The sequence below is a fragment of the Neofelis nebulosa genome, chromosome 9 (assembly GCF_028018385.1).
Source record: "Neofelis nebulosa isolate mNeoNeb1 chromosome 9, mNeoNeb1.pri, whole genome shotgun sequence".
Taxonomy (NCBI): Eukaryota; Metazoa; Chordata; class Mammalia; order Carnivora; family Felidae; genus Neofelis; species Neofelis nebulosa.
This window is the reverse complement of record NC_080790.1, coordinates 117,093,087-117,118,135: the sequence shown is the minus strand read 5'-3', so window position 1 is coordinate 117,118,135 and position 25,049 is coordinate 117,093,087. Positions and strand designations below refer to the sequence as shown.

General features: G+C 44.1%; 1 protein-coding gene across 3 annotated transcripts; it reads right to left on the bottom strand.

The window, feature by feature from the left end:
* Positions 1-3,723: 3,723 nt before the first annotated feature.
* DYNLRB1 (dynein light chain roadblock-type 1) lies at positions 3,724-23,909 on the bottom strand. Of its 3 annotated transcripts, XM_058685354.1 has the most exons (5): positions 20,539-20,582; positions 20,300-20,343; positions 15,411-15,486; positions 9,107-9,229; positions 8,729-8,896 (listed from the first exon to the last, which is right to left on the bottom strand). In XM_058685354.1, coding segments are annotated over exons 1-5 (342 nt in total). In that variant the 5' UTR covers positions 20,541-20,582; the 3' UTR covers positions 8,729-8,799. The 3 variants fall into 3 exon arrangements, with proteins under 3 accessions (XP_058541339.1, XP_058541338.1, XP_058541337.1); XM_058685356.1 differs by lacking the exons at positions 9,107-9,229; positions 20,300-20,343; positions 20,539-20,582 and adding exons at positions 3,724-4,082; positions 23,789-23,909; XM_058685355.1 differs by lacking the exons at positions 9,107-9,229; positions 20,300-20,343 and adding an exon at positions 3,724-4,082 and having other exon boundaries at positions 20,539-20,601.
* Between the last annotated feature and the right edge of the window lie 1,140 nt (positions 23,910-25,049).

Genomic DNA, 25,049 nt, shown 5'->3' with positions numbered 1-25,049 from the left:
AAACAAGTCTTGTAGGACAAAAAAAGTATTTGAAATCCAGAGGTTTTAAAAAATCATGAAATTCCTATTTCTTCTTGCCTTTTAGACAAGTTTTTAATAACATATTTCTTGTGAACTAGGAAGTTAAAGTCTAATAATTTTCATCTGTTTCTGCTGAAGCCCCAAGGCAATAGTGGCCTATGCTGAGGAGAGGAGCAGGACCAGTGCAGGACTGCAAAACAAGGGGCCCCAAAGTGAGTCCAGACTTCTGCCTGTAAAAGAGGTGGAAGCTTCTGCTTCACCTTGAGTCGACAGATGGAAAGTGTGTAGAGGGGATCCTGAGAACCAGAGGCCAAAACACAGTTATGAGGGGCCAGCCAGGGAGAGCGCATCACCCAAAGTAAGGGAGTGGCAGGTAGGACAAGACAGGTCTTGAAAACTAACGACAGATGAGCCAGAAGGACGAATTTCAGCTTTAAACACACGCCAGGCTTAGAGAGCCAGAACTCGTTCACAACAGTCCTGGTAAAGTACACACTTTCCATCTCACTCTCCTTATGGCAACATGGGGCCAAAGAGGGGACAGCATCAAGTGGGGAAACAGGGTCAAGCACCTGGTAGGTGAGGGCAGTCTCCATCTCCATATTCGGTTCAAAATTTTGTCGTCACACCAGACTGGGCACATCATCTCCAGTGGGCCTTCAAGGCCCTGGGAATGAGGAGAAGCCTCGAGACTTGCCTGACATCCCATCCAGGGGCAAGGGAAGCACGAGCCCCAGAGAATCAATGTAAAGACAGTGGGAGACCATAATAAAGTTGCCTTTTGATCCGACTGAGCTTGTTTAACACAACAGTTGAACAAACTAGCACTTTGTGTTTGGTGTTACTTTCCTTCTCAGTTGAATATGATTGATCAGTTTAAGTTCATGGACACTGGATTGTGGCTCTACTGATTTGACATGTTTGGCAACTTCATGATTTCTACCTGCCGTAATGATTGAATTTATGAGATCTGCATTTCTCTTTTCAACCCCTGGTAATTCACCAGAAACTGAATTTGGTGTGGAAAGATGGTTTGGGATTCTCAGTGAAAAAATGTACAAAAGTAGTTGGTTTGAGTCCAACATACGTTAACAGGAGAAAGCCTGTAATTCCTGCAGTGCTTTAAAAACACATTTTTGGAGAAAGGCAATACCGGCTCACAGAGGAACATCAGAATTTCCAGGCACAGTGCCAAGTGCTGAGGTGGATGGTTGAATGATGGATGGAGCTGCACCTTGGAGCGTGAAGATCATACCTGAAGGAGTCTGAACAGGGGTTGCCTCTGGGGAGTAGGGGTGGAGACTGGCTGGGAAGCAGGACAGCATTCAGGGTGAGGTGATCTTGAATAGGGGGCTCAGCTGGCTGGTGTAAGCCCTTGTCATATGCCGTTTACTGTAAGTAAATCTTACCCCCCCTCCAGAAAAGGTAAACTGGTTACTGGCACACATGTTGAAGTGTTTAGGAGTGTGTACTGTCTGCCGCTGTCCTTTGAAATGCATCAAAAAATAGGATGAATAAAGGAATGGGTAGTTATAATAGAAATGTAGCAGAATGCTAATTGTAGAATTAAATGGAGGTATATAATTATTTCAACTTCTCTGTATCTTTGAAAATCATAATGCTAGCAGTGGGCACATCCATATATTATACTGGCCAATGTACTTCTGAAACCCAGAAGTGATGTTCTTCCCTCCACACCCAGGGTAGTTTCAGTTTCCAACCTTAGTAGGTATTATATTCCCATACACTTGCTACTTTAAGTACAGAAACTCCAGGCTATTTACATATGTTCTACCATCATTTAAAAAAATTTTTTTTTTCTTAAGTTTATTTATTTAGCATGGGTGGGGGAGGGGGAGGGAGAGAGGGAGAGAGAATCCCAAGTAGGCTCCATACCATCAGTGCAGAGCCTGACGAGGGGCTCAAAACCATGAACCATGAGATCATGACCTGAGCTGAAACCGAGTCAGATGCTTAACCGACTGAGCCACCCAGGCGCCCCCACCATCATTTAAATTTTTAATTAAAAATCAGAGTTTTTACATCTTAAGATGAGTTCAGGGAGTTCTACACATTGTTATCACAAACTGGAGTGCATCCAATGCAGGCTTCCCATGTGTAAAGAAATCCCATTGCCGAGGGGACTCAGAGGCAGAGTATCTTTATGTTCATGAGTCATCTTGTTTTCCCTAAAGCCAGACTGAGCCTAAACCTTCCTTAGGATCTTGGGGGACCCTTTAAGGCAAACAAGAGGGTGTGTGAGAAGGACTAAGGGAAGAAAGGAGGAGGAGGTCTTCAAGACCTGCTCTGGAGCCAGACCACCTCCTTCCCTAGGGACAGGGCCCCTTCCCTCTTCTAGAAATCAGACTGTGCCACTGGATAATCTAAGTTGACCAGACCGTCTTCCCCATTATCCTTTTTGGAGAAACTCAAGCCAGGACACAGGAAACTTAGACTTAGATTCCAGCCTAAAAAAGCCTGAGAACAAAGAAAAGATACCAGTGACTATACCTCACTTTCTTTAAATCAATCAATACTGATCCAAGGTCATTTTGCTCTGGTCCTATAATCACCCTCTCCTCAGGTGTTCTTCCTGAGTCCACAGGGACAGGGCAAACATGCGGTGGTTTCCTAGAAAATCAGTTTTCCTTGGAGGTTTGGGGAAAACTATCTGAAAGGATTACTGCCGTATTAAGACAAATATGGATATATTATGGAGTGGAAAATCCCTGTTATCTTTCACTAAAAAGGGAGTGTTTGAAGAAATTTTGCTGAACCCTTATGAACTACACCCCTGAGCTCCCAAGGGTACCTCTTTTACTCCCCTGACACCATTAAGGAAACTTCACTGGAAAATTCAGAGAGATATTTTTGCTAGATGGAAGAACCCACTGTAGACAAAGGTTACTTTTGGTGAATGAAGGACAATGAAGGGGGATTTCAAAGTTTATACTACACAGTTATCAATCTTTTCCCTCTTGTTTCCAAGGTAACAAAAAAGACAAAAAAAAAAAAAACCCTAATAAAAAATAAATACATGTGGTTTCTGGGGGGAAAAATCCCAGAGTGCTACTGGATGATGGGGCCCAGAGCCTCACAGAGTAGCAGGCATGTTCTGGGACCCACACACGAGTCTGAGGGAAGGCACACATCTACCCAGGATGTGGTCACTCAGGTAAATAGGACCAGTGGGGATTTCTGGGAAGAAGGTGCAGAAAAAACAGTTTCTGGAGTCTGAGACTCTGTCACAGTTGTGAGACCTAAGGCAAGTCATTCTCTAGACCCCAATTTCCTCATCTTTAATATGGCTTTCACACTGTCTGTAGCGTTTTGTGAGGATGATATAAGCCAAGGTATGTAACATACCTGGTGCATTCTGGGTACTCAACAAATATCACTCCTTTCCTATCCCCAGTATAGTAGAAAAAAATAATCTTTTAAAACATTGGTGGCAGTGGGAAATGTTGAGAGGGATGGCTAGGGACAAGAGGCCCAGAAACCAGGGTACCAGTTATAAACAAGACTCAGTTCAGCATGTGTGGCCACAGGTGCAGTAAGGAGCAGGTCTCTCTGAACCATGGGCACAATCTGCTATCGAGGCTAGAGGCAGCACTGGGGCTCAGCAATTAGACCACGTGATTATACAGGAAGAGAGAGGCAGAGAGGCCTTTTCAACCCAGTGTTTAAAGACACACAGCAGGGTAAGCATTTCAGTTATTTTTAGTTAAAGAAAAACAGCCTTTTCCAAGGGTGACAAAGTGAGCTGAAGGTCAGAAGGAAGCAGGGTGTGGACTGCTCAAAGCTCTTGCTCCAAAATCTGGAGATGAGGAAAGAAGGCCCACCCAAGAACTCAAGGGTGACTGGCCAGCAGAGGGACGACTTTGATGACTTTGGTCACTGGACTGGTCTAAGTAGGCTCGAAGGTGATTTCCACCTGCCAGTTGGTTGACATGCTTAACATTATTATTCTTGGGGGCTATTAAATTAAGGAATGATGCACGGAGCCAAGAGAGTGGCTTATTCAGTTGGATTCTGAATCACAATCAGGAAATAGTCTTTATCTGCAAAAGAGAAAAATGAAAAAATAAGTCACTAAATGTAAAATGGGAGAAAACACACTAGAAAGGAAATCATCCAATCACCAACCATAAAAGGGGAGGGGAACAATAAAAAGCATCAATGCTCAGGCTACTTCCAACTGCTGGGAAAACAGAAGATGAACTTGCAAGTTTCCCTGAGGGTGGGGGTAGGGCTCCGGTAGGTGTGGCTGCTGGAGAGCAAGCCCCTCCTCCTACCTGGCAGCAGGGCCTTGCAGTGTATTCTCTTTTCTAATCTTCACAGTACTGACAGGGAGGTAGGATTATCACCTCTGTTTTCTGGGTAGGAAAACTCAGGTTCAAAGACTTTAAATGAATTGCTTATGGCAGTGGTTCTCAAAAGAAAGGGCATCTGAATCACTGGCAGGGCTGGGCCCCATCCCTAGCCCTTTGGATTCAGTAGATCTGGAGTGGAGCCCAAGAATTTGCATTTTTAATTAGGTTTTTAATTTTAATTAGGTTTTTAATTTTAATTACAGGATGGTTAAAATAATTTGCATTTTTAACAAGTTCCCAGGTGATGCTGATGCCGCAAGTTCTGGGACAACCACTGGTTTAAGAATACCCAGCTAGTTAGTGTCAAAAATGGAATTCCAAACTCAACCCTACTGGTTTTGGGTTAATGTCAGTTCTGTCACAAGCTCAGCTGCTGGCCTTCAAGAGTCTTCTGGATGAGGAAAATTTCAAGGGCACCAGGTCAAATGGAGCCAAAGGTATCTCAATTCTAGTTCTGGGGATCCAGCCCGGCAAGGAAGAATGTCCACACGAAATCACAGCTAGTCCAAGCTCTCAGGGGTGAGCCTGACTGCTCTTCATATCATAGAAACAAAAATTGGAGAAGCAGGGTGTTTCAACATTGCCCACTTAACCAAACCACAAACATTTACTAAGGCTTCCATGTGCCTAGCCCCGGGCCAACCCCTTCTCATATGGTACCTCAGTAAATCACTCTGTGAGACAGATACTAGTGTTTTCCATTTCATTGAGGCTCAGAGAGTGAAATGACTTGCCCAAGCCAAGGCAAAAATGCAGAGCTGGGTAGCTAGGTAGCTAGCTGGGTTTGACCCAGATAACACTGAATGCTTCTGATCTGCCCTCTGCTGAACAAGGGAGAAATGGCAGGACCTTGGCCTTGTTTGCTTTGTGTGTGCTGATTCAAGCCTAAAGTTTGCTTCTTCCCATGACAACAGACTGTTGCAGATAGGAGGAAACAGATTTTACAAGATTAATAATTTCATGTCTAAGTAATCTGTATAAGTTAAATCACTTAAAATATAAACAGAAATAATTAACAAGTCACCAAGAGAAAGAGACACAATTAGCAATACTAGAGTCTTTTTTCCAAATAATCAAACTCTAAATTCAATACTATCACTATAAGAGCTTTGTGGGAAGCAGAGTGTTAAAGCTTGATTATGCTGCATTAACTTGGCTTTATATTAGTGAGGTTAATAAATGAAAACCAAAGTCTGTTTTTTTAGTCTTTTCACATGGGCTATTCTTGGCCAGGATGGGATGAAATTTGGTACACATATGGAGGGCCAGACGGTCTGCAACTATCTTTGCTATTTGTGGTCTGGGAGGCAGCTTCTCAGTCTGATCAACGAGAAAGATGAGGTGGAAGAAGGGGATAGTGGACTTCCTTCCTGGGCAGTGCTCCTCTAAGTTGTTCCCAAGGTGTGGGGTGGGGTGCTAATTACAGTCTCAGAAGGACCCACCTCAAACATGCGGCAACTAGGCCTGTTCTAGGCTGGGGGCTGTCCCTGTGGGGCTTGTGCTCTGCGGAAATCCTAAGGCAATCTGGCCCTAATGCTTTAGAGGCTCCTGCCCTGCCCTCCCCCCCACGTATTTTTGCCATATCAAAGTGGGTGTGTCAAGGTATCAAATCATTGGTTTTCATCCTAAATACCATGTCCCACAGACATTCCTGACCCTCATCCCCCACTGATGACCCCACCTCTTACTCCCACAGTGGGATGTCAACAATGGAGGGAGATCTAGGGAGTCATTCATATATTTATTAATCAAATATGTGTTAAATGTATACTATGTGCTTACAAATCTCTGTCCTCTTGGAACTGTGTAGGCGGGGAGACAGACTTAAAATACAGATAAGCAGGCTGGTTGGCTAAATGAAAAGGCAAGATGGAGCACTGGTAGCAGCAGGACGGCTGGAGAGGTGGTGAGGGTGTTCAGAAGGAACTTTCACTGTGTTTAAGGCAACCTCAAGAAGTCACACACCTCTCCTCTCCAGTATAAAGGAATGTGAGGCACTGTCAGAGTGTGAGTGTCAGACAGAGTGAGTGAGCAAGTGAGAGTGAGAGGGTGTGCGCATCCTCCCTGCAGGCCTGTGTGTGTCGCTTAGGAAGGGTCCAGCCACTCCATCCTCACCTCCACTGACAGGGCTGAGAGGCTTCTAGGCCTGTGAACCCCAAGAAGAACCTCTAACGTGGGAGTTGCCAACCCTGGACTCAAGTAGCAACTACACCCGTTAACTCTGAATGCCTTTGGGTCCTTAAGGGCAAGTTGAAGATGCCTCTGCAGCCAAGCTAAGAATGGACAGTCAGGAGCTTCCAGATGACTCTGTGGGTCCAGAGGAGACATTCTCAGAAGCTTTAAGTCCAGAGAAATTGTCCATGGAGAATCGAATTTGGAAACCACATCATTTGTCTTTGCCTCACAACGTGTGCCCTCATGTGGGCACAAAGTCTCCTCTGACACACAGGGTCAACAGAGACCATTCCTAGCCTAACTTTTAGGGATGTGGAGGTTTGTGTAGCCATACAACATGAAATCTTGGGACGGATCTGAGTTCAAATATTTCTGAGCCTTTCTGCCTCACCCAAAGCCGACCCCTCAATCAATGGGGTGTCTCAGGGGACGAGAGCAGTATAATACTCTACTTGATGCTTTACAGATGTGGAAATCGGGGTTCAGACTTTGGTTGATGTAAAGTCACACTCAAGGGGAAATAGCTTCTGTCTGCTGCAATCTGGTTTTCCTCACAGAACCAGAGCATCATAATAGGTTGGCAAGTGATGCATTAGACACTGATTAAACTGATACACAGTGTATGGCATGTTTTTGGAATAAATGCCACTGAAGTGATCTTATGTTCTCTGTTATCAACCAGCTCTGTCCCCACCCCTCTAGGGAGTGTCCCAGGGAGACTGTGGGCCCCTGTGACTCGGTCAATGGTTCTCTCCTTTGTATCCTTTCAAGTAGCAGAACTGGGCCAGAACAGGCTTGGGAACAGAACCAACATTGCTCTACTACTTGGGTGGCTGACCCCACAACAAGTTACTCCAGAATTCTGCAGCCAGCCTCCCTGCCACCTGTGTTGCCAAGCCAAGCCCAAGGACCTTCAGCATCCCTAGCCTCCCTATTTCCCTCTTTCATCTAGAACCCAGTCACAATCATACCACCTTCTTGCCTTTAGAACTCTCACAGGGTCAAGTCCACACAGCTGAGTTTGGTGTTTGACACCTCTTGACCAAATGTCCTACCTCTCTTTCTTCCTACACATATACTGATGGCCTAGATGAGCTATACAAGCATCATCACATGCACACCTAACTCCTGCACACTCACAACTATGTGGCTCACCCAAAAAAGACAGAGGGAGGGAGAGAAGAAACAATATAAAAATAGTTCTGGAAAATCAATCTGTCTACCACCCCAGTCTGTAAATGTGAGTGAGGTGATGTAGGCCAGGACAGGTGGCCCTGATTCCCTCCTGCGGTCCCAGTCCTTGTGGGCTTCTCCCAGGAGGAGCATCTCATCATGTGCAAATGATCCTCAAGGCACAGGTACTGTTTGTACGCACAGCTCCTAAATGCAGACCAAGCACTGCATGAGAAACAAAAGCAGCAATCTGTTCCAATGCTGGAGGAAAAGCTGACCATACGGGGCCCAGAGAGACAGGACTGACGGATGGACTGACTTTATTTAATGTTTATTTTTGAGAAAGAGCGAGCAAGAGAGGGGGAGGGGCAGAAAGAGAGGGAGACAGAGGATCCAAAGCAGGCTCTGTGCTGACAGCAGGGAGCACGATGCAGGGCTTGAACTCATGAACCGTGAGATCATGACCTGAGCCAAAGTCGATGCTTAACCTACTGAGCCACCCTGGCATCCTAGGACTATACTTTAGAAGTGGGCAATTTAACTTTTTTTCAAGGATAAAATGACTGTACGTATTTTTACCTTATGCTTTGAATTTTAAATCACTAAATTCTTTTTCCTTCAAACACAGCTTTCCCACCCCTCCAACTTGCTTACACTCTTTCTTGTGCCTTCTAGATTTAGCTCGAATGTTCCCTCTTCTGGGAAGACCTAATCATACCTTCCTCTATGTTTCATGAGATCATGATTCCCCCCTGTGTCCTAGAATCTAGTACAGGGTCTGGTCTAGAGTCACAGTGAATAAGTATTTGTTGGGGATGCCAACCAGAGACTGGCCAGGCAGTGAGGCATATTACCTCTGAACCTTCAACTCTTCAGTCCTTTCCATGGCACCTGTGGAGACACCAATGTGCCAAGCCTTCCTGATAAGCGGCACAGAATATGCTGTGACAGTCTGCTCCCAAGTGGGAATACGGAAGACCTCTCACCTGGTGCAACCATAATTTCATTTTTCTTGGAGCGAATTCGAAGAAAGGTGAGGTCATTCTGGGGGTCGATTTCACGCACGGTGCTCCGGGCCTTCAAGATGAAGTTGTGCATGAGGTTGGCATACTGTGTGGTGGTGGGATTGTCCATGGTGCTCTTGATGGGAATGCCTGAGGGAGAGCAGAGACTGAACAGGATGTTGAAGCCCTTTTCTGCCCAGCTCCCAACACTGCACCCTTAATTCAAGAGTACTGGACTGACAGTTAACAATCAATGCCACTATTTACTGAGGGCTTGACAGGCACAGTGCTGAGCACTTTAACTATGGCAGTGCCAGTCCCCAGAACTACTTTGGGGGTGGTATCAGCATCTTCACTCGCCAATGAAGCAACAGAAGCTTTGAGCGGTCACACAGCAGATAAGCAGTGGGGCTAGGATTCAAATGTAGGCCTGTGGGCTCTGCTGCTGGGTTCCTCTTTTCTTGGCACTGTCTTGAGTGGCTTCTAGCAATAAAAGGAGAGACTATCATTCAGAACATTTAGAACCTGAACAAGGAGGGCAGCTCTTACAAATTGGTAAATATTGAAAAGTAGGAAGAAGAAAAAGGTCAGCTTGTGCCAAGACATTACCATCTCCAGTGTTTTGATCCAGTTCCCACCAATGGAGGCTTTGGGCCCAGTTGTAAACACATTGTCTATACACATGATTGTGCCCCTCAAATTTAAGCCTGTTTCTCTGTCTGCATATACACTTGTAAAACACCATTGCTATTGCTTTCAAAGAGCCCACAAATGGACCTTCCACAGAGTTAATCATTCCTCTATTGTTGGTACGTAGGCTGGATTTTTTTACTTAATTACTAAGCAGCAAACACCATTGTGTACGAAGCCTTTTCTGTTTTAAGGATTGTTTCCTTGCAATGAACTATTAAATGGACCTCTCTTACTAGACAGTGCCTATTGTCATGGAGGTGAAGAATCAGGCTCAGCCTGAGCCACCTCAGGACACAACTAAATCATCAGGTATCTGTGAATCACCGTGACATATTAGCAGGTTCCAATGAAGAGGCCTTATGTGCCCACAGCTGACAGGCACTTGTGGGGAATATGGCACAAGTGGCTCCTCACATGTAAGTGGTTAGATTTGGGGGCTGACAACCCTGCTGATCTGGCCCACAAGTGACCAGCTTAAAGACTGGCCAAAGGCAATCACCCTCAGGCCTTCTCACAGGTGGCAAGAAACTGGCCCAATCTTTTCTTCTTAGGGAGCAGGAACACGAGATTGGGCAGAAGAGGACATAGTGGCAAGAGAGGCAGCTGAGTCAAAGAGACTGCTTTGAGCGAAGTGAAATCATGAAGACAGACCATAGTGATCACTTGCCTTTAAGGGATGAGAGGGTGCTTGCTTCGGCAGCACGTATGCTAAGGGACAAGAGGACTAGATCACTAGAGCTGCTACTGGATCCTGGATGACAACAATGTGCCCACCAGGGCACCTGGAGACCTCACTTCATAGCAGACTTTCCCGAGGAAGGCCTATGAGCAGCTACGGTGATGACTGAGTAGAAACTCTGACCTGGACAAATACCCTGGGCTCTGTCTCTTCATAGCTATGTGGCCTCAGACATGTGACTTAACCTAAACCTCTATTTCTTCATCTGTAAAATGATACTTGTGCTGTGAGGATTAAATATGGCTAATTCATTTAAGAATATTTAGGAAAGAGAGTATGAATGTAATAAATGCTGATTTGTTATCAACATCACCACACAATAAATCTCATCCCCACCCAGGGTACTTGAAGGGCCTGTATCAAGGCCTGGCAAAGTCTGCATGATCAAACCTCTTATCCTTCTCTTCTTATATACCACAAGGCCACCTTCTTTCAGGTTTCTCTGCCTGGAACTTTCCTTCCTTCCTCATTCTTTTGTGATTCCCACTGATTCCTCAGGTTTCCATTTTCTGGTGTATCTACCCAGCCCCAGATGTGGTCAATGCCCCCATTTTACCATCCCACATGATTTTCCTTTGGAGCAGTTTTCTTTGGAGTTTGACACCTCACCATTATGGAAGTGATCATTATGACTATAAGCTTCCTGGGGGTCAGGACCAGGTCTGCTACACTCACCATTGTCCTTAAAGAGACTCCATTAAGCATTTATTGCTGGTGACAAATGAGTGCTCTCAAGGGCTTCTTTCAGCAATTCAAATACCGTCATGATTTTTATCACATTTCTACTAAGTGAGAGGTGTATGAAGGAGACAAGAAACTAACTACTTGATGGCTCACTTTAAAAACAAAAGAAAACATTAGAGGTGGTGAGGGGGCAGAACAGGGACCAAAACTGGGGAGAATTTCAAATAAGGATAAGAGATTAAGTCCAGATTCAGACAGTGTCAGAACTGCGGACATCTCAAAGATAGCCTAATGATTAGGTCGCCTGCTTCAAGCTTCTTCCTTTACAAATTGGGACTGTGCACTCTGCAGAAGTAGCTGGTCACAAGGGAGCAGGATTTCTAACCTGGGGCTCAGATCTGTCAAGACCAAAGTTGTATAACCAGATATTCCCACCAAACCCAGCCCATCAATCAACAATAAAGAACATTAACAATATTTAACAGAGGCAGTAGCCCCTCACCTTATCTGCGGTATCACTTTCCATGGTTTTGGTTACCTGCATCAACTCTGGTCTGAAAGCAGATGATTCTCCTGATCAGGTCAACAGTGGCCTACCACTACGTCACAATGCCTGTATGTCATTCACCTGACTTCACTTCATCACGTAGGCAATTTTATCATCTCACATCATCCCAAGAAGGGTGAATACAGTATAATACGATATTTTGAGAGAGACCATATTCACCTAACTTTTATTACAGTATAGTGTTATAGTTGTTTACTATTAGTTATTGTTAACCTCTTACTGTGCCTAATTTACTAATTTAACTTTATCACAAGTGTGTACATGTAGGAAAAAACCACAGTGTACATAGGGTTGGGTATTATCCCGGTTTCAGGCATCCACTGGGGGTTTTGGAATGTACCCCCCCCCCAACCACAGACAAGGTGTGTGGGGGGACTACTATTTATTAAGCACCAACTACATGTCAACATTGTTCTAGGTGCTGGGGATACAGTAGTGAACACAAGAGACAAATTTCTAACCTCATGAAGCTTACACATTTGAGTCTTTTATGTTGCCCCGTGTGGGTAGCAGCAGAAGATGGCAGGTGGTCTGACCAGGTACAAAGGGAATGAAATATTCCTTAAGTTCTTGGCAATTTTGCTTAAATTCACACTTTTATTGTGAAACAGTTAAATATGGCCAACTCAGAGAAGTCAAAAGGTAGTGGCAGGTGTTTGGCAAGTGACTAGGATAAGGGTGTGTCATGAGTTCAGGGCCAAAAGCAATCAGTCTGGACTGGAGTGATCAGGAAAGGCATGCTGCAAGAGGCCCCTGAGTTGAATTATGGGGGTAGGAAAACCCTACAGGGGATAATAGGAACCCCTAACTAATCATCCATTTTTTTTTTTTTTTTTTTTAACTGTTTATTTTTGAGAGAGAGAGAGACAGAATCCGAAACAGGCTCCAGGCTCTGAGCTGTCAGCACAGAGCCCAACGCGGGGCTCGAACTTGGGATCGGCGAGATCATGACCTGAGCTGAAGTCAGATGCTCAACTGACTGAGCTACCCAGACACCCCCCTAACTAATCATCCTTAATGGAAGCTTCCAGAAAGCTTAAAGGCTCTATAGAGCAGTGAGTTCTGACCATCTCCATTCACAGTTGGCTGACCTTGGGGAGGTCATCAGCTCTGGGTTTCTCATATGAAAAATGGGCAATACCCCTGCCTGGCAGGGGCACTGTGTGAAATGTAAATGAGGACTAAAGTGGGAGCTCTGTGAATGGGACACAAATTAAAAATAAATAAATACATACACATGATAATTTTAACATTTATATGGCATTTACTATATATCAGGTACTGTTCTAAAAGCTTCCCTGGAAGGTAGTATAATTATCCACATTTTACAGATGAGGAAACTGGGACAGAAAGGTTAAATGACTAGCCCAAGATCACACATCTGATAAGTAGAGTCAGGATTCAAACCTAGGCAGTCTGGTTCTATGTTCTATATTCTTAGTCACTAGGCAATACTGCCACATTCGTTTATGAAAAAGAAGTGCTCATTAGTATCTAAAAGGTAAGCAGTTGAGGCTCTATTTTCCCAATGAAAAAGCTCAAGTTTTGAGACCATTTTAAGGTCAGAATGAAGGTTGTGGTTTGCAAATACTGATGGAGGCCTGTTCCCTTCCCATTTGGGGAACAACCCCGGGAGCTGTTCCCTACCCATTTGGGGTCAAAAATGTCCAGTCCAAGGGGCACCTGGGAGGCTCAGTCAGTTAAGTGTCTGCCTTTGGCTCAGGTCATGATCTCATGGTTCGTGAGTTCGAGCCCTGAATTGGGATCTCTGCTGTCAGCATGGAGCCTGCTTTGGATCCTCTAGTCTCCTCTCTCTGCCCTGCCACTGAGCGTGCATGCTCGCTCTCACTCTCTTTCGCAAAAATAAGTAAACTTAAAAAAAATGTCCAGTCCAAGAAAGAAGAAAGTCTCTCTCTGGGTGATACACAAATGCTCTTTTAGGTCTTAGAGTAAGAAACACCCGGAAGAAACTACCTGGATCAACCATTCCACTTATGGCAGTTGAGGTCTGAAGAGGGGAAGAGGAGTGCCAGGTCCTCCAGCTGATCAGTGGCAAACTTGAACTGGGACCTGCACCTGCTTCCACAATGTCCTGAGGGCTCCCACCATGCTGCCTGCTTCGATTGCAGGGTATAGAGTCTGACAAAGCTGGAGAGCATGTACTGCCTAGTTCTAGGCTGGCCAGGGTCTGACAACTTGGAAAACAACATTCTTTTTTTTTTTTTTTTTTTTTTTTAACTTTTATTTTAGAGAAAAAGAACACAGAAGCCTGAGTGTGAGTGGGGGAGAGGGGCAGAGGGAGAGAGAGAACCCCAAAGCAGGCTCCACGAGCAGCATGGAGCATGAGGCGGAGCTCGATACCACAACCCTGGGATCATGACCTGAGCCGAAATCAAGAGTCAGATGCTCAACTGACTGAGCCACCCAGGTACCCTGGAAAACAATATTCTTTTATTTTCTTTTTTTAATTTTTAGTGTTTATTAATTTTTGAGAGAGAGAGAGAGACAGAGAGAGAGAGAGAGAGAGACAGAGAGAATCCAAAGCAGGCTCCAGGATCTGAACTGTCAGCACAGAGCCTCATGTAGGGCTCGAACCCACAAATCGCGAGACTATGACCTGAGCCGAAGTTGGATACCTAACCAACTGAGCCACCCAGACACCCCTGGAAAACAATATTCTAACTGAGGACATGCCACTTTCACTTTTTCATTCTTGATGACTTTCATTTTGCTCTATTACGCAGGCATTATTGAGAATTCTCCCCTTTGTAAAAACAAGGCCTAGAATGATAACGTATCCACGCAGGGCTCTCAAGAAGTCCCAAACAAATCAGAGTTGACTAAACGCTGATCGGGGGAGCCCAGCTGGGCTCACCCTGGGCATGGCCTGGGCCACAGACCAGCAGCTACTCTGATCCTTCACAGTACAGTGTGTGAGAATGTAAGTACATTCAGACAGACTTGGAATGAAACCTTGGCTCTGTAATGGCAGGCAAATCAATTAAATGTCTAGACTCCATGTTCTCCACTACAAAATAGAGACAACAGGGCTGCCTTAGGGAACAAATGAAACAATATGTTTATAAAGCACCAGCCTGTGGCCTGGCATGAAACAAATGTGTGATAAATGTTAGTCCATCGTAGCTTGGGAAAATTAGTAACTGTACTCTTTGGGATGTTTAAAAAAAAATGCTATAGAAGAGGAGGGAAAAGCTATAGGCCAGAGTATTATCTAGCAAAAAAGCAGAAACAGGGGTGCCTGGCTGGTTCAGTCGGTAGAGCATGTGACCCTTGATCTATGGGTCATGAGTTTGAGCCCCACACTATGGGTAGAGTTTACTTAAAAAAAAAAAAAAAAAAAAAAGTAGTGGGGCGCCTGGCACTTAAATGGCTCAGTTGGTTGAGCATCCGACTCTTGATTTCGGCTCAGGTCATGATCTCACAGTTTTTGTGGGTTCGAGCCCCACATCTATCTCTGTGCTGATGGTGCAGAGACTGCTTGGGATTCTCTCTCTCCCTCTCTGCCCCTCCTCAACTTGTGTTTTTTTTCTCTGTCTCTCACACACAAAATAAATAAAAAACTTTTTTAAAAAGTAGAAACAATATAAATGGGGGATGTCTGATAAACATTGAACTGGTAGTTAAAAAATTTGGTCATGTAAATCATGAAGGAAAAAAGCCAAAAAACAACCTCATGAATAAACATGCAAAAGAGTAAGAGAAGACATACCTGTACAAGGGCTAAAAAAAAGCATGGCACATTAAAAAGTATGATCTGTTAGGGCAGTGGGACTGAGTGAATTTTTACTTTTTTAAACTTTGGAATTCCAACTATAGTGCTGGGACACTGGAAATGTTTTAAAAAGGGTAAAAATTAGATCCCATATATGAAGGGGCTTAGTAAACAGTGTCAGGCTGTTATTTGGGCTGTTTTCTGGGGGTCTGCCCGTGTGCAGGTCATAGCCAAAGGGAGGGGGTACCTTCTGTGTTCACCACGATGATTCCCTGTACTCCCTTCTGGCTCTGAAGTCGCTTCAGTGTCTCTTCCACCTCTGCCTGCCAGAGAGAACAAGACCAAAGTTAAGAAGGGCCAGTAAGACTGGATTAATTCCCTCACACTCCTGGCAAATGAATCATATATTTGTCTTCCAATAACAAACAACACCCAGGCACTAGGCACCTCCTCAAAGCCCTCAGGCTTGTTCGGAGTGGTCCCTAGGCCATTTCCAGCACTTAAACCCCAGCATGGGGCGGGGCTACTCCAGGCCCTTTGCCTACCAGGCACTATTTTCCCTCCCTGCTTAGCTGTTTGGGAGAATATAAATACCATTCTTGGAGTATAGAGGCATCCATGACTCACATATTTGGTACACCTTAGGAAAGGACTCTGATGATTTGAAAAAAAACCCCAAACAGTGGTGTCTTAACAGGAAGAGGACTAAGTTGTCACTTGTGGCCCAAACAGCACAACTGAAAACATTCTAAAGAAGAAAAGTGACTCCATTGAGAAGAAAAGCTAGTAAAAACAAGATACAAAGGGCCAGTCAGATGTCTGTGGCTGGATACTCCCTTTGCATGCTTTTGACTTCCATGATCTTACTTGCCTTCTGCCTCCACCAACTGCCTGCAGAGCACCACTGATAAGTGCCCCCTCCCCTTTTTCTTTTGTCTCTCAACCTCCTACCGTCCCAACCATAAAAGAAGGCCAATGCCAAAGTTCAGGGCTCAGGCTTCGGAGGTGACTCTGCTGGGCTGGCACCGGTGCGAAATAAACAGTCTTTTCTGATTCCCTGAGCGCATGTCGCTTGTCTCTTCCAGGGCACCAAGTATTTGCTCTAACACCATGAGGATAAGTTCAGTGACTTAATAAGCTAGCATCTGAGAGTGTAACACATGGCACACAGCCTGGGGAAGGGGCTCATTAATCCTGATTCTCCAGAAACTAGCACATGGCATTTGGGTCTTCACCCTGCCATGCCAGGCCTTCTATATGATCACTCCTATCTCTTTTACCCTTCTTTCAACTCTCCATCTCCATTCCCATACCTATCTCTACATCTTTTTTACCCTAACAAAGAAATCCAACGAATTCTTCTAGGCCATTTAAGACATCACCTCATCCACGAAGCTTTTACTGATCCTCAACTCAGGGGAGTCTGCCCATTTCTGACTCCCCAAGCTCTTGACTAGAAATGCATTAGGTACTGGTTTACTTAGAGTTTCTACAATGCTCTGCAGAGTTAGGTGCTCAATAAACAGCTGCTTAACTGAACTGCGCCTGTTTCTGTGGATGGAAACTGGCCTTCAAGTGTGCTTGTTTTTAGGAGGCTCCTTCCAGACAGGTCCAGAATCCAGTCAGAAGCTACTCAAAGGCTGAGTTGGGACTATGTTGAAAACAGAGGCTCCATCCGCCTAAAAAAAGTGGTTCCCCACCCCCAAGGGCTAATGGGTTGGCCTGAAGAGAGGAGCTTCTAAACAGTAGATGGACATAGCACAATGAAGTATTGTTTTTCTAGTAGGCATAAGACTGACAATCCAGTCACTACCACCCACTCCCCAATGATATAAGAATACTCAAATGCTGGAGAGAAGGGCAAACAAGTTCTTCCTACAAAATGGCAAATAGCCTGAAGCCTCATAAATCTGGAGCCTGGGTAAAAGGACAGGGCTAGCTCTGTGGATTTGAGTACAATGTAATGGGTCATGCATGTATGAGGTCATAATTCATTCAACAGACTTTCACTGAGCTCCTATTAAGTGCTATTCTGGAGAGGAGGGGTAAAGTGTGATAGTGGTAAATATTACACAGTACTCAACCTGACCTGGTAACTTTCCTGAAATTCATCCTAAGGAAATAACTTAAAGGAAGAATACAACAATACTGCAGTGACACCTTGCAGTAGCAAAAAGTAGAAAGAGCCAGAAATGCCCAATCATTAGGAAAAAAAGCCAAATAAACAATGGAATGTCCATTCATACGAATTTAACACACAAAAATAACAATGGTGATCAGAATATTTATACCACCACAAAAGTATGACATAACATTAAGTGAAAGCAGCTAAAATGCAAAAATGAAGTGCTTGATGATGGCAACCATATGAAAATAAGAGAGTTAGGGGGCGCCTGGGTGGCTCAGTTGGTTAAACGTCCGACTTCGGCTCAAGTTGTCATCTCACCATTCGTGAGTTCAAGCCCCACGTTGGGCTCTGTGCTGACAGCTCAGAGCCTGGAGCCTGCTTTGGATTCTGTGTCTCCCTCTCTCTCTCTGCCCCTCCCTAGCTCGTTCTCTTTCTCTCAAAAATAAACAAAAACATTAAAAAAAATCAGAGAGTTAGGACTTTGAAAAAAATAAGAGCCACATTGAGAGCAGGAAATTATAGATAAGGTTTTCTTTCTTTCTTCTTTTTTTTTTTTTTTCAAAACAGACTCTTTTTCTTCTAATATGTTGTTTCTACTTAAAAACAGTTTTTAACCCTTCTCCGTGCATCCAAGAAAGAGATCTCTAACATGGAGACCACAGGGCTCTGACATACTCGACATCGACAGCCCAGCCAATCTGCAATCAACCTAGAGAAGGGAAAGAAAGCTAAAATCAAAGATGTCAGAATAGAGGTCTGAAATATCCCCTGGAGACTACAAAGTGGGGCTGAAATGAAAAAGATGAATTATTTCATGACTGTTATACTTCAGCCCCACTTCAGGTATATGGGTACCTTCTATGTGCCAGACATTGTTTTAGGTCTGGGGATGCTGTAGTGAACAAAATCTAACAAAAAACCCATGCTTTCATGAAGCTGACATGGAGGGAAGAGCAGACATTAAACAAAGAAATAAGTGAAGTATAAATGTCAGATATAGTAGGGAAGGGGCATCTGGAATGCAAGGACTGATGGCAATTTTAAATAGGTGTCAGCAAAGTCCTCACTAAGGTGATAGTTGAGATCTGAAGAAAATGAGGGAGCTAATGTGGATTTCTAGGGAGAGTGTTCCAGGCAATGTGAAGAGCAAATACAAGAGCCCTGAGATAGCATGTTCCAGGGCTCAAAGGAACCAGTGTGGCTGAAGTGCAGTGAGCGGCAGGTGACCAGATGAGAGAGATCAGAGAGGTAGCCATGGTCAGATTAGATTTCAGTGGGCTTGGTAGACCACAGCAATGAATGGTTTTTAATGAGGATGATATGGGGAGCCACTAGCAGGCTCTGACATGAGGAATGACAAGATCTGTTTCAAAAGAATGGCTCCGGTTGCTATGTGGAGAAAAGACTGCAGGGGGCAAGCACGGCCTGTCTGGGCCCTGGCCTGTGCTGCTCTCTCTGAAGGAAGCAACCTTTTCTCCCTGACTCACTGCTTGATGTAACTAACTCCCAGCTCTCTGGACTCAACTCATGAGCCTCCTGCCCCTCTTCTGGGCACCCTTGGCACCCCACCTTCACAGCACTTACCACAATGGGATGTAACTATCTGTGTGCTAAACCCAAAGCACCCCAGGAACAGGGACCTAGACTTTATAATCCCACTATTCATGGGGCGCCTGGGTGGCGCAGTCGGTTAAGCGTCCGACTTCAGCCAGGTCACGATCTCACGGTCCGTGAGTTCGAGCCCCGCGTCAGGCTCTGGGCTGATGGCTCAGAGCCTGGAGCCTGTTTCCGATTCTGTGTCTCCCTCTCTCTCTGTCCCTCCCCCGTTCATGCTCTGTCTCTCTGTCCCAAAAATAAATAAACGTTGAAAAAAAAAAAAAAAATTAAAAAAAAAAATTATAATCCCACTATTCAGCACCATAAAGACTCAATAAATACTTAATGAGCAAATAAAAATCACTTCTACAACTACGTTTTACAAAAATCAACCTTTTTAAGTATAGGAGGGGAGACATGGCCTTACAGTACCCAAGGTAAACAAGAGCTAGGGTTTAGGTGGTCCTAAGTTTAATGAGAACCTGCCACTGAGATCTGGCTTCTTAAAAAGTAAACACACCAATTATGCATTGACCTGCTCAGTAGATCAGATACTGGGATAAATGTTTTCAGACACCTCTCTCATCTGAACCTTTCGTGGTTAGTATGATCTTCATTTTACAATGAGGAAATGGAGATTCAGAAAGAAGAGTTTTGCCCAAAGATCTGTAGCAGGTCAAGAGAAGAGCTGAATATACCACTGACCACAACTGATAAGGTCCTTGCCCTCAGGGAGCTCACATTCTGGCGAAAAGATGTTCAAAAAACAAGTAACCAAGATTACTGCAGGGTAGAGGGACAGGGCTGGGCAGGGTGCAGGAGAATGCTACTTTGGCTAGTACCAGCAACACCTGAGGATGTAATCTTTAAGCCAAGAACTAAATGATGAGAAAGAAGAGCACTCCAGGCAAAGGACTGAAAGCAAAAGCAGTGCAGGGAACAAGTTTGGCACGTTCAAGGAATAGAGAGGACTGGTATTGCCAATGTTTTCTGACTCTTTACTAATCTGATATGCACAAATCATATAACAGAAAGTCAACTTATTTTCATTTTTAAGAATTATCAGTGAAGTTGAAATGAACTTTACTGTTTACATCTCTCCATTTTGAGTCTTCTGATTTTTTCCACATTTCTATTGATTTTCAAAAACTTTGTATGTTAGAAACATTAGACTTTTGTCCATCACATAAATTACACTTCCCTCCCTTTTTCACTTAATCTTCTGATTTTATTCAATAATCAGAAGTTTAAAAATTTTTACATAGTCAAATTAAATAAAAATAGTTTTCTGTAAGACTAGAGAAAAGCTTTTCCAACTTGACCCCAACCACCAGGATGGGGCTAGGCCTGGATAAGTGGGGGCCATGAGGTCTAGAGGGGTCTCCAGGAGACACAGGGCACCAACTACCTACCTGGGTTCAGGAGAAACTGCTTAAAACACACCACAAGTTCACCCCTAAAAGAGCGAAGAAGAAAAACAAATGATGCCCCAAAGCCACAAGCAGAAACAGGGACATTTACAGATGGGAAAGGATAGTCCTAGGCATCCCAGTCATGCCACCTCTAGCTCAAAGTCTGTTGTTTCTGCAGAGCTAGCCAACTGGTATCAGAAATATCTGATTGGATATGCAGTCCCCCAGGGTTGGCTTACATCTCCAACTTCCTGTCCTAGAGAGAGCCCAACTGGTATCCTCAGCATCCTGGGTAGTAGGTACTACTAACATGGGTGTCTGTATGTTCTTTAGTTCCCAGGTGCATGTTGCTGACAGATGGAAAAACAAATAGCAGTAAAACTCCAGGATTACTTGTTAGTTCAGCATGGTAGCAATAACTATCTGAAGCAAATAGTTAACAAAGAAACCGTGACCAATCTACTAAGCATAAACATTTTAATTTGTATAAAACAAAAATGAATCAAAAGGACAGAAAAACATGTGCATCTGATATAACAAAAGAGTAATTCCAAAATTATCATACAAAATGACTAAGAAAAATAGAAAGTCTAGCGCCTGGATGGCTCGGTCAGTTGAGCATCGACTCGATGTTGGCTCAGGTCATGGTCTCATGGTTCATGAGATTGAGCTCTGTGTAGGGCTCTGCACTATTTGCTTGGGATTCCCTCTCTTGCTCTTTCTCTGCCCCTCCCTTGCTCATGCTCTCTCTCTCTCTCACAGTAAATAAATAAGCTTAAAAAAAAGAAAGTCTAAAAGTTAAGTGGGCACTTGTGATGAGCACTGGGTGTTGTTAAAAGTTAAGTGGGCCAAAAGGATACTAGTAAAAAATACACCTAAGAGAAAATACAACCATACAGAAAAATGTTCACTGTTTCCTATAAATAAAAAAAATGAAAAATTATAGCAATGCTGAAGTATCTTTTTAAATGCTGGCAGTTATGGCAAACCTGGTACAAAGGCAATCTGACCTTTTGGTAAAGCCACAGGACAACACTACTGCAAGACCCGTAAGTGTGTTGGTGCAGTGGCCTCAGAAATTCTTTTCCTGAGAATTTCTCCTAAGGAAATAATCTAAATTTTTCAAAAAGAAAAATAGGGGCACCTGGGTGACTCAGTCATTTAAGTGTCTGACTCTTGATTTCGGCTCAGGTCCCCATCCCAGGGTTGTGGGATCAAGCCATCCATCTGGCTCCATGTTGGAATGTGGAGCCTGCTTAAGATTCTCTCTTCTCCTCTGCCCCTCCCCTGCCTTGTGCTCTCTAAAATAACATAACATAAATAAAAATAAAATAAAATAAAATAAAATAAAATAAAATAAAATAAAATAAAATAAGAAAAACTCTACATATACAGAAGTACTCATCACATCATTACCTCTACTAATGAAGAGTTAGAAGCAACCCAAACATATGCCAGGGGGAATGGTTTGTCAAATTATGGTACAACTATTTTACTATTATGCAGTCACTAAAAAGAATTCATCACAAAGATGATGTAGCAACAAGGTTCAATGTCTTTGGATACTAAAACAAAAAAGAATAGAATGTACATCTTGAAAAATATGCGTATGTGAACCAAGAGGAAGGAGAACATACAGAGTTGAAAATAGTTGTGTGGTGGAGTAAGACTAGAGAGAATTATGGATGACTTTTATATCACCATAAAAAGGGCAATTTGGCAGTTTCTACCAAACTAAACTATGGATGCCAGAAGTAGCACTTCTAGGAATCTACCCTATATCCTCCAAAAACACTACATAAAACACTAGCATGAGCACACACACATACACAAAAAGACAATAGTTACTGCAAAACTGTCTAGAGTAGAAAACTGTAAATCACCTAAATGTATATATACTGCAATGGAATATCATACAATCCTTAAAAGAATAAAGATTTATATATATTGCCATGGAAAAATGTTTGATATTTTTAAGTGAACAGAGTAAGCTGCAGGAGCTCTCTCTCTCTATATACAGCCTAAAGTAAACTTAATATGTAGAAACATGTATGTTCCAGTTTCATGTGATAAACAAGCTTATATGTACATGTGGTTATGCACTAATCAAACCTAGAAGAAAACAGCCAAATGCCAACAGTTGTTGGCACACATCATAGGGGTGTGAGATAGGTACTTCATGTACTTTTTGCAGTACATGCTTCAATATACTTGATATGCCTGAATTGGTTAAAATGTGCATCTAAATATGTTTTGTTTTCATGAGTATAAACACACAATAGCATGGTACAGGTTGCAGTAAGCCACCATTTGTGTCAGAAAAAGAGGGAGCATATACATGCCTGTTGATATATAAAGAACTTTCAACTCTGGAGACAAAGGCTAGGGGTCAGGGTTGGGTGGGAGATTTATTTTTCAGTTAGATCCTTCCAGATTATTGTCTTTACTGTGTTGCGGGTATTATCTGTTAAAATTTTTTACAGTTTTAAAGTTACATATGTTTGAAATATTACATGTTTTTAGTGATGTAATCATATTCTTTGTGGTGTAATAATAAATGAAAAAAGCCGAGACCACAACTGTACATTTAGTAGGAGCTAAACTATATTAAAGGAAAGCTGAAGACGGAAAGACTAGAATATGTCTAGTTATAAGTGCTTGCCTTTAGGTCCTGGCACTGTTCTTTTCTCCTTTTCAATTTTTCCTGTGGGTTTTACGGTTTTTAAATAAGATTTTTGATTTCACATTTAATAAGTCTTTTCAAGTTTCCCCAAGTCGGGAGGATTAAAAACACGAGAAAACAAACCAATAAAGGCATAAAGAGCCCACACAGTTCCCGCCAGCAACACTTTGGGATGCCCAAGGGTGGACCCTGCCGGTTTTTGATTCACGCACCAAATCCCAGACGCTCTAAAGAACCACAGGGACAGAAAGGTGTCAATCAAGCTTCTGGGGTTCAAATCAACCTCCGCCATTTCCTAAGAGAAGGCATTTAGTTTCACTCGGCTTTAGCTTTCAGGTATGTCAAATGGGGATAATGGTCGTACCTACCTCACAGAACTGTGGTGGGAGGAAAGCCAAAATACGTAAAGCGCTGAGCAGCGCCGAACACAAATTAAGCTTCCAGGAAACCTTATCGTTATTGTTATCGCGCTACAAGGCCCAGGACTCTAAACTGTAAGGGCCTCTCGGCCGGCCTCCCCCTCTCTCTCAGACCCTTGCCGAGGCCCGAGCTCCCGCTTCCGGTCAAGGGCCTGCGAGACCGGTGGCCCCGCCTCGGTCCCCTCGGTCCCCAGTCCGGGTCTCGAGGCCCGCGCTGCCCGGGTTCCGTCCTCCAGTCAGTTGGGGTCCGGCCCCGCCCCGGCCCGCGGATTCCCAGCCCGGCACTCCGAGACGACCCCGGAGAATGGAAGGCTAGACGCAGGGTGGTGGGCGGTCGTACTCGACCACGCTGCGGCCACCAACCACAAGCTCCAGGCGGACACTCACCATCTCCGACCGATCTAGTAGCTCTGCGACCCCAGCACTCAGCCCAGTCCCGGCACCTTTCGCGCCTGCGCACAGCACCCTGTCAAAACGGACAGCTCCGAGAGCCTACCAGGACCCAGCGTGGGACTGACGGCCGGGCGGGTCTAGTCAGCTCCCCCAGGGCTCATAAGGAATTTGCCAGGCCCTGTCCCATAGTGAAAAGCAGAGGAACGCTTCAGCTGTGGAAAATTCCCAACTCCTGTGCCGAAAGATGCTGTTTAGTGGTGTCAGAAGAGGTTTTCAACTCTCCACCGAGGTCTGAGATGGCGCCGGAAATCCTGGGTGGACGGTTGTGGGCGAGTGTGAAGGCAAGGAAGGGGTGTTGCTGAGACCTCATTTGTGCCCTGATTAAGGCAAAGTGAGTCGCTGAGCCAAAATGCGCCCAACGCATGGTAAAGTCGGGGAGTGGGACTGGAGTCAGGTGTCTTTGGGGTCTTCAGAGCGACCCCCTTGGAAATATTCCAGGCAGGTTCTCAGATGGAGTGGTCAGGGCTAAGCTGGGAGCATGCAGGTTTAGGACTCCAAGCTCAGCCCCACCCCCTGGGTTACCTTGGAGAAGCCACTTTACATCTGTTTTCTCATTTTCTCACCTTTATAAGGGGGGAGCCTTCTTTGCAGAGCCCTACGTTTGTCCTATTTTCTGTTCTTTAGCCTTTATTAGAAAACATTCGATGGAATAAATTTGAAGATCTAATTGGTTTTATTACACGAGTCATGAATGGGTCAACATCCCACATAAACAAGTAGAGGGAAGCTCTGCCGAGCTATACAAAGATTTTACATAGAGAGGGAATAAAAAGAGAGAGAGAAGAAAACAATTTATTCACAAGGAACGAATTGTTTAGGCCCTCCTAAGGGAAGAGGAGGGGGCCTATTAGTAAATTTCCCAGTATTCACTGGGAAATTCCATGTTGACCAGTAAAAGGTAACATACTTGGGGAAGGTGCTCAATTCAACACAGATAACCTAATTTCAATTTTTCATTCCACTGTAGCCTCTCTTAACTGGGGAAGGATTTGGTGCTCCTTTCAGGGGTGTATGCATGTTAAGAGGATCGGATAGTGCCTTTACAGTGAGGAAACTGGGCAGACACCATCTTAATCAGAGGATCAAGGTTAACGTTACTAGTAATGGGATATAAACGTTTAGGTAAACACAGGCTTTGGAGTCAGTCCTTTCCAGTTTGCACTCTTGCCACTGCATAACCTCAAGTTAATCACTT